This window comes from Anomaloglossus baeobatrachus, chromosome 5 (genome assembly GCF_048569485.1).
Source record: "Anomaloglossus baeobatrachus isolate aAnoBae1 chromosome 5, aAnoBae1.hap1, whole genome shotgun sequence".
NCBI lineage: Eukaryota > Metazoa > Chordata > Amphibia > Anura > Aromobatidae > Anomaloglossus > Anomaloglossus baeobatrachus.
In genome coordinates, this window is record NC_134357.1 from 102,939,195 (window position 1) to 102,953,499 (window position 14,305).

Below are 14,305 nucleotides of genomic sequence, written 5' to 3' on the forward strand. Positions count from 1 at the left end.
ATGCAGAAATACCAAATATGTGTACTTTAATAGTTTATTTTACATATTCTTATTTATTGGTGTAATAATTTTGGTTCTATTTTTTATATATCATTTTTGCAATTTTTTTTCTTTGCTTTTTTAAAAACATTTTTACTTAGTCCCTCTATGGGACTTTTAACATGTATTTTTCTGATCACAGCATTGCAAAAGACATGTATTGCAATGGAGGAGACCTGAAAGATTACAATGACAGATTACCTACCTATGACTGGCTCCAACAGTACACCATATCTGGCACACCAGTAGGTAAATGTTTGACTCCTGGGTGCAACAACCATCAGCTCCCCGTGATTTCATCACTGAGGTGCCTATGGGACAGAGGAGGAGTTCCCTCCCTCTCACAACCTTCTAAATGTCGCAATTACTCTGGATCACAGCATCTTGGTGATGGTTAAGTAGCCAGGGGCGGTGCTGAAGCTAAGCTCCAGCAATGATCATGCAGGGGAAGTGCCGATATTTCAGCACCTCCTGCACGATCATGCGGTGATCGGTCAGACCGACTGACCCATTACAGCGCCCAGAGTGGGGACCGCTGAAATGGGTCTCTGCATCTCTTCCCATGGCGGTTAGATGTCGACATGGAGTTGTCACACAATGACAGTTTTAATGCATGACGGACATAGCACGCCATGATGGGGAAACAGACATCTGCTTATATTGTGCTATGTCCATCATTCATCATTAAAGGGTTAAAAGTGATAGTCTTATATGTACATTTAGGTCACTAATGAATAGCAGATGGTAGACCGACAAATGGAACCTGCATCTACCATAAAAATGCAAATAAATGGGAAATCCGGTCACCTCTTCCATGACAGCAGCAGGAGTCATGGCCCCATTCTTGAGATAGATGCAGGTCCCACATCAATTATACATCTATGGGATATTTATGACAAATTAGAAGGTGGCCCGATTCTAACGTATCGGATAGTCTAGAATGTGTCTGTAGGTTAGCAGATTGAATAATAAGGTAATGAATGGACTGGATGGGTCAGGTTTAATTTAGTATTCTTATAATTGTTTATTGGTTTTAAAATGACAAACAACAGAAGGAACAGATTTAATAGATGAGTCTAATGTTTAATGATGTCGATGGCTTGTAATGAAAGAAGGCCATGAACAGTGTAAAGTTAAGCAAAAATATGCTGATGATGTGATGTGGCCCAATGCTGGTATGTGCCCCCATCGTGGTGCACCCACCATCCTGACATGTGCCCCCATCCTGCGGGGTAATGTGTGCGGGGGGCGGAGTGCGGGGAAGTGGAGTCGAGCGGGGCCATGGCGCTGAGGACGTCAGTGCGCCGGGGACTGCATGGCTGGGGACAGGTAACTATCCAGGTGTGTGTGTGTGTGTGTGTGTGTGTGTGTGTGTGTGTGTGTGTGTGTGTGTGTGTGTGTGTGTGTGTGTTTTCACACTTGCGTTCAGCGCAATCCGCCGCTATGGAGAATAGCGCGGTCCGTTAACGCACTGCGCTATTCTCCATACACTTGTATTGATTACGCACTGTAATGCAAGTGTCTGCGTTGCATCCGTTGGACGACGCTGCGTCGTTAATTTGACACAGCGTTGGGCAAAGGGAACGCTGCATGTAGCGTTTTTTGGGTCGTTAAAATATGGCACCTTGACGGATCCCGTTAGAATCTGCCAAGGTGTCTAATGATTGTCTATGGAGGCGGATTCCGCCGCAATGCACTAAGCGGCGGAATCCGCTGACTGATCCAGTCACGTTCTACTGCGCATGCTCAGCATGTCCAGCAAAATGATCTAAATCGTTTAAGATCACTCCTAGTCTCCCCCCCCCCCCCCTCTCTCATACTCACCGATCACCGGCGCGGCTGTCACACTTCTCTGGCGGCTTCTCCTACTTTTGAAAATGCCGGCAGCTCATTATTCAATTCCCTGCCCAACAGCGCCTATGATTGGTTGCAGTGAGACAGCTGTCACTCAGCGTGGGGGCGTGTGACTGCAACCAATCACAGAGACCGGCGGGCGAGTCTATATCGTGCGGTACAATAAATAAATAAATAAAAAAAAAAAACCTGCGGGTCCCCCCCAATTTTGATAATAGTCAAGATAAAGCCACACGGCTGGAGGCTGGTATTGTCAGGATGGGGAGCGCCACCCTAACAATATCAGCCAGCAGCCGCCCAGAATTGCCGCATCCATTAGATGCGACAGTCCCGGGACTCTGCCCGGCTCATCCCGAATTGCCCTGGTGCGGTGGCAATTGGGGTAATAAGGAGTTAAATGGCAGCTTATAGCTGCCACTAAGTCCTAGGTTAATCATGGCAGGCGTCTCCCCGAGATACCTTCCATGATTAACCTGTAAGTGAAAGTAAATAAACACACACACAACAAAAAATCCTTTATTTGAAATAAAAGAAAAAAAAACAAACCCTCATTTACCACTTTATTAATCCACACACCCATCTAGGTCCGATGTAATCCACACGACGCTTTCAGCTCTGCTACATGAAGCTGACAGGGAGCGCCGTAGAACACGACCGCTCTGTGTCAGCTCCACGCAGCAACTGAAGTGAGCCGCGCTGTCACCGGAGACTTCACTAAGCTAGTGCTTGAGTGTGTGCGGTCATGATGATGAGTGCGGTAGTGTCGGGATGTGTGCGGGGATGATGATGGGAGCGGTAGTGCCTGAGTGTGCGGGGATGATGATGGGAGCGGCAGTGCCGGGGTGTGTGCAGTGATGATGATAGGAGCGGTAGTGCCTGCGTGTGTGCGGGGGATGATAGGAGCGGCAGTGCCTGCATGTGTGCGGGGATGATGGGTGCAGTAGTGCCAGGGTGTGTGTTCAGTGTATACATGCGGAGGGTGGGGGGCGAGCGGGTATATGACGCTGAGGACGTCAGTCCCGGGGACTGCATGGCTGGGGACAGGTGAGTGTGTGTGTGTGTATATATGTGTGTGTGTGTATATATGTGTGTGTATGTGTATGTGTGTGTGTGTGTGTACGTGTACGTGTACACATTCAGAGGGCAGAGTGTGGGGGGGTGGAGCAGAGTTACGCTGCTAACCATGATACACAATTGAATAACCATGCAAAGCGCTTTGCTTAGTTACCCGATGTGTACCATGGTTACCAGCGTATACCGGCTCCCAGCACGATCCCAGCAACGCAAGGGTATGTCTCTGCTGGGTTCCTGGTGTGGGCTCCTGGGGGTGCAGCAGTCACCTGGTGGTCGGGGCTCCGTGTGGGTGCGGGGAAAGGTGTCTGGCGTTGTCCTGTCGCGCCGTAGTTTGTGCTGTTCACTTAGCTGAGCTGTTGGTTGCTGGCTCTTTAGCGCGGGCGGTGTGGCGACGGTTGTCACTGTAATGACGTCATTTTAGAGCAAGACAGACAGAATAAGGCAATTATATATATAGATGCAAGCAATAGGAACGCACCCTTAATGGATACTCAGTGCCCATCCACTTCGTGAAGCACAGATGGTATCTTAGAATGTATGTTAGGAGAGTGTGGAAACTGCATAGAGGTATCAGGTGTCCTTTAAATAATGTCATGCAGTTATTGCATCCACTACAGCCTCTAAGTTACTTGTGCGTCTGATCTTGGGTAATTACAGGGGAACATACCTGGCAGCTATAGTCCGTGTCCAGCCCATCCCAGAGACTCATGAACTGAGCCTTCATCATTGCAGTTGCTTCATGATCAGTACTTGATCGGCTCCGCAGGAAAGAATCTTCATTCAATGAGAAGAGAAGATAAATAACAGTCAGTAAATGTTAAATATTAAAAGTGGGGTCCTAACTGTTTGTTAATGACATGTTAAGAACCTTATCTTACTTATTAACCAAATATACTATTGTCACTCAAACTCACTCCAGTGCCGTGTTGCCGAATAACGGTGACGGGGCAGCAGCTGGACCCAAGGAGGGTAACTAGAACTCAATTTTTTTTTTATTTTAGTTTTTAGTAGCCGAGCCTGCAGGCAGAGGTTTTGTTTAAAGAGAACCTGTCAGGTCAAAGAAGGGAATTTTGTTTACTTACCGTAAATTCCTTTTCTTCTAGCTCCAATTGGGAGACCCAGACAATTGGGTGTATAGCTACTGCCTCCGGAGGCCGCACAAAGTACTACACTTAAAAGTGTAAGGCCCCTCCCCTTCTGGCTATACACCCCCCCGTGGGAGCACGGGTCCCTCAGTTTTAGTGCAAAAGCAAGAAGGAGGAAAGCCAATAACTGTTTCAAAAACAAATTCAATCCGATAAACAATATCGGAGAACGTAACTTATCAACATGAACAACATGTGCACCCGAAAAACAAATACCCTAAGAAAAAACAGGGCGGGTGCTGGGTCTCCCAATTGGAGCTAGAAGAAAAGGAATTTACGGTAAGTAAACAAAATTCCCTTCTTCTTTTTCGCTCCTAATTGGGAGACCCAGACAATTGGGACGTCCAAAAGCAGTCCCTGGGTGGGTAAAAGAATACCTCGTGATCGGGCTGTCAGGCAGCCCTTTCTTACAGGTGGGCCACCGCCGCCTGCAGGACTTGTCTACCTAGGCTGGCATCCGCCGAAGCGTAGGTATGCACCTGATAATGCTTGGTAAAAGTGTGCAGACTCGACCAGGTAGCCGCCTGGCACACCTGCTGAGCCGTAGCCTGATGCCGTAATGCCCAGGACGCACCCACGGCTCTGGTAGAATGGGCCTTCAGTCCAGAAGGAGTCGGAAGCCCAGCAGAACGGTAGGCGTGAAGAATTGGTTCCTTGATCCACCGCGCAAGGGTGGATTTGGAAGCTTGCGACCCTTTATGCTGACCAGCGACCAGGATAAAGAGTGCATCCGAACGGCGCAGAGGCGCCGTGCGGGAAATGTAGATCCTGAGTGCTCTCACCAGGTCCAACAGATGCAAACCCTTTTCAAATTGGTGAACTGGATGCGGACACAAAGATGGTAAAGTGATATCCTGATTGAGATGAAAGGAAGATACCACCTTGGGAAGAAACTCTGGAATTGGACGCAGTACTACCTTGTCTTGGTGAAACACCAGGAAGGGAGATTTGCAAGATAACGCCGCCAGCTCTGACACTCTCCGAAGAGACGTGACCGCCACCAGAAAAGCCACTTTCTGTGAAAGCCGAGAAAAGGAAATCTCCTTCATAGGCTCGAAAGGTGGCTTCTGGAGAGCAATTAGAACCTTGTTCAGATCCCAGGGTTCCAATGGCCGCTTGTAAGGGGGAACGATATGACAAACCCCTTGCAGGAACGTGCGTACCTTAGGAAGTCGCGCCAGGCGCTTCTGAAAGAATACGGATAGCGCAGAGACTTGTCCTTTAAGGGAGCTAAGCGACAACCCTTTTTCCAACCCAGACTGCAGGAAGGAAAGAAAAATAGGCAATGCAAATGGCCAGGGAGAAACTCCCTGAGCAGAGCACCAAGATAAGAATATCTTCCACGTTCTGTGGTAGATCTTGGCGGAGGATGGTTTCCTAGCCTGTCTCATGGTGGCAACAACATCATGAGATAAACCTGAGGTCCCTAGGATCCAGGACTCAATGGCCACACAGTCAGGTTCAGGGCCGCAGAATTCAGATGGAAAAACGGCCCTTGAGACAGCAAGTCTGGACGGCCTGGTAGCGCCCACGGTTGTCCTACCGTGAGATGCCACAGATCCGGGTACCACGACCTCCTTGGCCAGTCTGGAGCGACGAGAATGGCGCAACGGCAGTCGGACCTGATTTTGCGGAGCACTCTGGGCAACAATGCCAGAGGTGGGAACACATAAGGTAGTCGGAACTGCGACCAATCCTGAACTAAGGCGTCTGCCGCCAGAGCTCGGTGATCGTGAGACCGTGCCATGAAAACCGGGACCTTGTTGTGCCGTGACGCCATCAGGTCGACGTCCGGCATCCCCCAGCGGCGACAGATCTCCTGAAACACGTCCGGGTCAAGGGACCATTCCCCTGCGTCCATGCCCTGGCGACTGAGAAAGTCTGCTTCCCAGTTTTCCACGCCTGGGATGTGAACTGCGGATATGGTGGATGCTGTGTTTTCCACCCACGTCAGAATCCGCCGGACTTCTTGAAAGGCTTGCCGACTGCGTGTTCCCCCTTGGTGGTTGATGTACGCCACCGCTGTGGAATTGTCCGACTGAATCCGGATCTGCTTGCCCTCCAGCCACTGTTGGAAGGCTTGCAGAGCAAGATAGACTGCTCTGATTTCCAGAACATTGATCTGAAGGGTGGACTCTCTCTGAGTCCACGTACCCTGAGCCCTGTGGTGAAGAAACACTGCTCCCCACCCTGATAGGCTCGCATCTGTCGTGACCACCGCCCAGGATGGGGGTAGGAACGACTTTCCTTTTGACAATGAGGTGGGAAGAAGCCACCATCGGAGAGAGTCCTTGGCTGCCTGAGAGAGGGAGACATCCCTGTCGAGGGACGTCGACTTCCCGTCCCATTGGCGGAGAATGTCCCATTGTAGAGGGCGCAGATGAAACTGCGCGAAAGGGACTGCTTCCATTGCTGCCACCATCTTCCCTAGGAAATGCATGAGGCGCCTCAAGGAGTGGGACTGGTTCTGCAGGAGAGATTGCACCCCTGTCTGCAGAGAGCACTGCTTGTCCAGTGGAAGCTTCACTATCGCTGAGAGAGTATGAAACTCCATGCCAAGATATGTTAGTGATTGGGTCGGGGTTAGATTTGACTATGAAAAGTTGATAATCCACCCGAAACTCTGGAGAGTCTTCAGTGCCACGTCCAGACTGTGTTGGAATGCCTCTTGAGAGGGTGCCTTTATAAGTAGATCGTCCAAATACGGGATCACGGAGTGACCCTGCGAGTGCAGGACAGCTACTACTGCTGCCATGACCTTGGTGAAGACCCGAGGGGCTGTTGCCAGCCCGAAAGGTAACGCTACGAACTGCAGGTGTTCGCTTTCTATAACGAAGCGTAGAAAACGCTGATGCTCTGGCGCAATCGGCACGTGAAGATAAGCATCTTTGATGTATATTGATGCTAAGAAATCTCCTTGAGACATTGAGGCTATGACGGAGCGTAGAGATTCCATCCGGAACCTCCTGGTTTTTACGTGTTTGTTGAGCAACTTTAGATCCAGGACGGGCCGAAAGGACCCGTCCTTCTTTGGCACCACAAACAGATTGGAGTAAAAACCGTGACCTTGTTCCTGAAGAGGAACGGAAGTCACCACTCCTTCCGCCTTTAGAGCGGCCACCGCCTGCAGCAGAGCATCGGCTCGGTCGGGCGGTGGGGAAGTTCTGAAGAAACGAGTTGGAGGACGAGAGCTGAACTCTATCCTGTACCCGTGAGACAGAATGTCCCTCACCCAACGGTCTTTGACCTGTGACAGCCAAATGTCGCCAAAGCGGGAGAGCCTGCCACCGACCGAGGATGCGGAGAGAGGAGGCTGAAAGTCATGAGGAAGCCGTCTTGGTAACGGTTCTTCCTGCTGTCTTTTTTGGGCGTGACTGAGTCCGCCAAGAATCTGAGCCTCTCTGATCCTTTTGAGTCCTTTTGGACGAGGAGAATTGGGACCTGCCTGAGCCTCGAAAGGACCGAAAACCAGACTGACCCCTCCTTTGTTGGGGCTTGTTTTGTCTGTGTTGAGGTAAGGATGAGTCCTTACCCTTGGAGTGTTTAATGATTTCATCCAAACGCTCCCCAAACAATCGGTCACGAGAAAAAGGCAAACTGGTTAAGCACTTCTTGGAAGCAGAATCTGCCTTCCATTCTCTCAACCACAGGGCTCTGCGCAAAACCACGGAGTTGGCTGACGCCACCGCCGTACGGCTCGTAGAGTCCAGGACAGCATTAATCGCGTAAGACGCGAATGCAGACATTTGAGAGGTCAATGGTGCCACCTGCGGGGCAGATGTACGTGTGACCGAGTCGACTTGTATAAGCCCAGCTGAAATGGCTTGGAGTGCCCATACGGCTGCAAAAGCTGGCGCCAACGACGCTCCAATAGCTTCATAGATGAATTTCAGCCAGAGCTCCATCTGCCTGTCAGTGGCATCTTTAAGTGACGCTCCATCTTCTACTGCAACTAAAGATCTAGCTGCAAGCCTGGAGATTGGAGGGTCCACCTTGGGACACTGGGTCCAACCCTTGACCACGTCAGGGGGAAAAGGATAGCGTGTATCTTTAAGCCGTTTAGAAAACCGCTTCTCAGGATAAGCGTGGTGTTTCTGGATTGCATCTCTAAAGTCAGAGTGGTCCAGAAAAGTGCTTAATTTACGCTTGGGATATCTGAAATGGAATTTCTCCTGCTGTGAAGCTGCCTCCTCCGCAGGAGGAGCTGGCGGGGAAATATCTAACATCCTATTGATGGACGCTATAAGATCATTCACTATGGCGTCACCATCCGGTGTATCCAGATTGAGAGCGGTCCCAGGATCAGAATCTTGATCAGTTACATCCGCCTCATCACCCATAGATTCGTCCCGCTGGGATCCTGACCAGTGAGACGAAGTTGAGGGCCCCTCATAACGAGCCCGCTTAGGTTGTCTGGGACTGTTGTCTGAGTCAGAATCGTCACCCTGGGGTGCATGTGACACCCCCGGAGCTTGGAAGTGTTCCAGCTGAGGGGGACCAGGGAGCAATGATGCCACAGTGTCCATGGTCTGAGTTACTGGTCTAGACTGCAATGTTTCAAGAATCTTTGACATGGTCATAGACAATCTGTCAGCAAAAGCTGCAAACTCCGTTCCTGTCACCTGGACAGCATTCACAGGTGGTACACTCTGGGTCACGTCCAGCAGAGGCCCCGGCTGTGCAAGTTGCACAGGGGCCGAGCACTGCACACAATGGGGGTCAGTGGAACCTGCCGGTAGAGCAGCCCCACATGCGGTACAGGCAGCATATAATGTCTGTGCCTTGGCACCCTTGCGTTTTGCGGACGACATGCTGTTGCCTCCTTGTAATCTAGGAGGGTATATAGCCGAGAATCACCAGCGACCGTACAGTACAAAGTATTTGCAAACACAAAATACTCAGTATACAAACGGCACAAGTGGGGGTGAGCCCTTGAGGGCTGCTTACCGCCCGCTGAACAGCGGGTATGAGGCCGTAGAATCCCGTGTCTGGGTCTCCCCGTCTCCCCTCTGCAGCTCAGCGTGCAGGCAGGAATGGCTGCCGGCGTTCTGTGAAGAGGGGCGGACCGTGGGCGTGCCACAAACAAAGTGCGGGAAACTGCGTCCTACTGTGCCTGGTGTGAGGGCTGGAGTATGTAAAAAAGACTCCAGCCCTCAGCGCTGATGTTCTGTACAGCGTCCCGCCCTCCTCCTGACTGGCAGGTGCGGAGGCGGGAACGAACGAACTAGGCCGCAAAAGCCGGGGACTGTAGTAATAAGCGCGGCCGTGATATATGCACGGCCAGCGCGGAAGTCCCCGGCGCACCACAAGTCCCAGCCGCGTCGCAGTCCCAGCGGCCGGCGCGACCGTTCTCCCTGAGTCTACCCACTCAGCTAAGCTGAAGTGAGGAAATGGCACAAGCGCAGCAGCGCTGTTGTCCCCGGCGCACTAACACACCCAGCAATGCTGCGGTGTGCGCGCGTATGCACGGGGACACAGAGTACCTTGACGGAGCAGGGCCATGTCCCTGACGATACTCAGCTCCATATCCAGCGGCTTCTCCAGGGGCTGCGGATGGAGCACGGTCTCAGTGCCTGGAGACCGGTAAAATCCCACTTCGCCCAGAGCCCTAATGGGGATGGGGAAGGAATCAGCATGTGGGCTCCAGCCTCCGTACCCGCAATGGGTACCTCAACCTTAACAAGCACCACCGACAGAAAGTGGGGTGAGAAGGGAGCATGCTGGGGGCCCTGTATGGGCCCTCTTTTCTTCCATCCGACATAGTCAGCAGCTGCTGCTGACTAAATAGTGGAGCTATGCGTGCGTGTCTGACCTCCTTCGCACAAAGCAAAAAACTGAGGGACCCGTGCTCCCACGGGGGGGTGTATAGCCAGAAGGGGAGGGGCCTTACACTTTTAAGTGTAGTACTTTGTGCGGCCTCCGGAGGCAGTAGCTATACACCCAATTGTCTGGGTCTCCCAATTAGGAGCGAAAAAGAAAAAGCGTTATAACCTACAAGCAGTAGCCTGTGTGAGCTAGTAACCCCTTCCTACCCATCCCTGTGTGGTTATATTGTGTAATATGAAAGTAATAAAATACGTTTTATTACTTACATATTCCCCATGTAAATGAGCAGGTCTCTAGCCCCATAGGCGTCCAATCACCCTGTTGGCGTGATACCATGGATTTACATGAGCGACGTCACGTCTGCTCCTTCAGAATCCCGCGCGTGCGCACTTACCATTCTCGCCGCCTTCTCATCCTGGTGTTTACTTGCCGGGTTCAGACGCGCTCTGCGCGTGACCGTAACTGCAGGAGTCTTCTGAGCATGCGCAGTGCGCGCCTGAAGCTGACAACCAACCAGAATGAGAAGGCGGCGAGAATGGTAAGTGCGCACGTGCGGGATTCTGACGGAGTTGACAGTGATGTCGCTAATGTAAGTCCATGGTATCACACCCACAGGGTGATGCAACGCCCATGGGGCTAGAGACCTGCTCATTTACATTAGGGCATATGTAAGTAATAAAATGTATTTTATTACTTTCATATTACACAATATTACAACACAGGGATGGGTAGGAAGGGGTTACTGGCTCACACAGCCTCCTGCTTTTAGGTTATAACACTTTTTTGACCTGACCGGCTCCCTTTAAAAGGGCACACCTTCAATTTTATATTTTCGGATCAGACTTTTCTGTAGCAACTACAAATATCCTTTCATGTTTTTTGCCCACTTGGAAGGGAAAAAAAAAAAAAGAAGTAGAAATAAAATTAATAATGAATTTCCCTTTTTTCAACTAAAAAAAATTAATAAATCTTCATTTTGTAGTTGAAAATAAATCAGAAATCCATATTTTTTGTAATTTTTTTTTTTACAGTTTTTTTTGGTTTTTTTTTAAAGTAAACCTGGGGAAATACCTAAATTTTAAAGAATATTATATAAATGACAATCTCCTATGAATGAAGTCCAGAGATGGTGGGGACTGGGGCCTTCTAAAGGCAGCAGGGAGCCTACAGATTGCGCACAATCATTGAGCCAGGGATTGGCATCTAAACCAGCAGTAATTGAGACAAGGTTTTCAATAAGAAAGGATGTGTAAGGTATTCTGCACCCTAGACATAACATATTGAATGTTAATAAGGAGCTTAGGTTCTTTATTAAAACAAGGTGTCTGGAATTTAAATTTTAGTTCCATAGGCGTGAATTGTGATAAAATAATGAATGGAGACAATCACCTCCTGCCATCCCTATGGATCCAGTGCAGGCTGCTACCATCGTCAGCACCAGCTCCAGTAGTGATGACTGCTCAGTTCAGATTAACAGGATTGCTGAAGCCTGTAATTGGCTGCATTGGTCAGGTGACTAGAACAGTAGATCATCATGGCTGCTCCACTCACCTGACCGCTGCAGCCAATTACAGGCTTCAGCGATCCTGTTACATCTGAACCGAGTAGTCAAAGCTACCAAGGCTGGTGCAACCACCTGCGTGGCCTCGGCTGGATCCAGCGAGTGATAGAAGGTGAGTATGCATCCATTCCTTATTTCATGATGACCCAAAGGGAAGGAAAAAAAAAAATAAAAAAAAAAATTTAACACTGGACCACTTTAATATAAATACAGGGATTCTACAAAATAATGCACAGGAGCAGTCGGGCAATTTCTCTAGTTTTCCTATGCATTAGTTCTCTGTCGTGATAATACCCTATCCATCGCAGTCATACCTATCTCATCAATGAAAATGATGGACGGTTGTAGCTTCACAGCAAGAGAGAACACAGCGGCAGCGAGTTTCTGGGACTCTCCATACCACTTATCAGTCAGAGTAGACGGCTGCAGGTTGATGAAGCGACATCCCGCTTCCTTTGCTGTTGCTTTAGCTATGAGAGTCTTACCACATCCTGGTGGTCCGTAAAGCAGCACACCTATATAAATAAAGAACAGGCCAGTAACCAAATACATACAGTACAGCACAATGCAGCACAGACGGATCACCGTGTGCTATGCTCACTAACCACATAGTCACACAGACTCCTATCACTATACCTGACTTTGGAAAAAAAAAAATTCACCCCATTATACACCCATCACAGAAAACTGCTTATGATTTAGCAATTTAGGGTTAATTCGGTTAAACAATAGGCGTTTGTCCTGCCAGCGTTTGTTTTCCTCTTCTTGTTGGCTCTTCTGTTCTCCATTTGGCAGAGTATAAGATTGATTTGTTAGGAGTCTTGCTTTTAGGCAACTCATTCCAAGAATTAAAACTTCTGATTAGAGAGCAGCTTCTTCTTAGAGAGGACGAGACTCATCTTGCTCACGAGAATTAAATGGTTTCCTATGGAAGAGTTTTGTTTTTTTTGGCTAAGTGAGTTGATTTATTCAAAGTCCCCGCCACTCTTAGTCAGTAGGGGCTCGTGCAATCTGAAACCGAACCAAGTTACTTCTTGGATGAATCTACAGTCAGAAAATGCTATAGTACATAAACGCACTTCTTAGGAGTTGTGGACATGTTATGCACAATACGTTTAACCATCGCTGTGTAGAATATCAGATCTGCAGATTGTCAGACTGTGCACGAGAATATTCTACTCCCACAGTGTTGTATTCCGCTATCTCAGAAAATTAATGGAGCTGTTGCACACATGCATGGTCACCGCTCCATTCCAGTGGGGTATTTTAAAGCCCCATCAATCCCGGACCAATCCGCAAGTTATCACTGACCCTGTGGAAAGAGCCTAGTCCTAAAGACTACATCTTTTGTGCTGTAACAAGTAGTTTTGTCCCCATAGATATCAAGGGTGGAATAGGATCAGTCCATATAGTGGTACATTATTTATCAGGTTAATAATGTCTCAGATCCACCTTTGCAGAGATGCATTATTTGTGCAGTACAAGATTTAATGCCACAATTGCAGAATAGACTATTGGGGGGTGAAATTTAATTTACGGATATAATAGGGAAAAAAGAAACAGTTTTACAATCGCAGATATACCATATATTTTGTTTGTGGTTTACCTTAAAGTATATAAAAAAAAAAATAATGTTAAGAAATTGGTTTGCCTTTTGGTCTTGGAAGGGAGGCAGGAGGGGGAAATGACATTTTTTTTATTAAACTACATGGATATTAAATTTACACTTTAGTCCCCTAAGGAAGCTTCAAATGTTTGATTGCTAATATAATGTTTTGGAGTTTTTAGTATTATTGCCAGTTAGTGTTATACTGGCATAGGCTGATACCTATTGAAGACCTGAGGGTCCATAGTTTAGCCCCAGGCTGTACTGGCAATTCATCGGCACCTTTTAATCTCATCACAGGGCGTCACTGGACTGACAGAAAGAGCCCATCCTCTGCTAAACATCTTAAGCTGCATGCACATAAGCAATATTCTGCCACAATGCCGGATCCGGCAGAAATGCGGTACAGTTCAATACAGTGGAATTGCGGCAAGATAAGGTAACATGCGGCCTGAACTTGCCGCGATTCCATTTAACTGTATTGAACTGTACCGCATTTCTGATGGATCCGGCATTGCGGCAGAATACCGCTGAAGTGAAGCCGGCCTTAGGCTTAGATGCTGTATTCATTAGTGAAATGGAAAGGAAACAGTTGGATGTATGGATTTAGGCTGTATAATACAGCTGGCACCTCTGATTGATGACGCAGGCAACTCATTGGCAAATTTAACACAGTAATTGGGTGTGAATGGCGCAGAGCTATGTGGGATCAGGTTACTGAGAAGGTAAATATACATCCAAAACCACACGGAACAATACAACTCATGACAGGTACCTTTGGGAGGTTGAAGAAGTCTTGAGTTTTCAAATAAATGCTTCTTCCTTATTGGGAGAATTACCGTGTCTTTCAGGTCTGTGATCACTTCATCAAGGCCGGCTATGTCACTCCAGGTCACCTGATAGGAGAAATCATCTACAAGTGAGTGAAAAACGTAGAGGTTTTCTGGTTTTAGATCGCCCCTGTTTCCGGGTACAGTTTGTTCTTAAAAATAAACTCTGCTTTCCGCACCCTCCCCTGGTCCAGCGCCGTCAACGCGATGTAAGGGCTGCAAACAATAATAGACAGCGGGAGCAGTGGAGGTTACTCAGAGCTGGATATGGCGAGGGTGAGCAAAGCACAGTGGGGGTTTAAAGGGAACCTGTCAGGTGCATTATGCACCCAGAATCACGAGCAGTTCTAGGTGCATATTGCTAATCCCT

At 48.6% G+C, this 14,305-nt stretch overlaps 1 protein-coding gene across 2 annotated transcripts in view; it reads right to left on the reverse strand.

Moving 5' to 3' along the window:
* Positions 1–14,305, reverse strand: part of ATAD1 (ATPase family AAA domain containing 1) — a 64,807-nt gene that overhangs the window by 33,340 nt on the left and 17,162 nt on the right. For both annotated transcript variants that reach the window (XM_075348733.1, XM_075348734.1), the window contains exons 4-6: positions 13,881–14,001; positions 11,814–12,014; positions 3,635–3,741 (exon numbers count right to left, since the gene is read on the reverse strand). In XM_075348733.1, the coding sequence (XP_075204848.1) occupies positions 3,635–3,741; positions 11,814–12,014; positions 13,881–14,001 (429 nt within the window). The remainder of the gene's footprint in view (positions 1–3,634; positions 3,742–11,813; positions 12,015–13,880; positions 14,002–14,305) is intronic.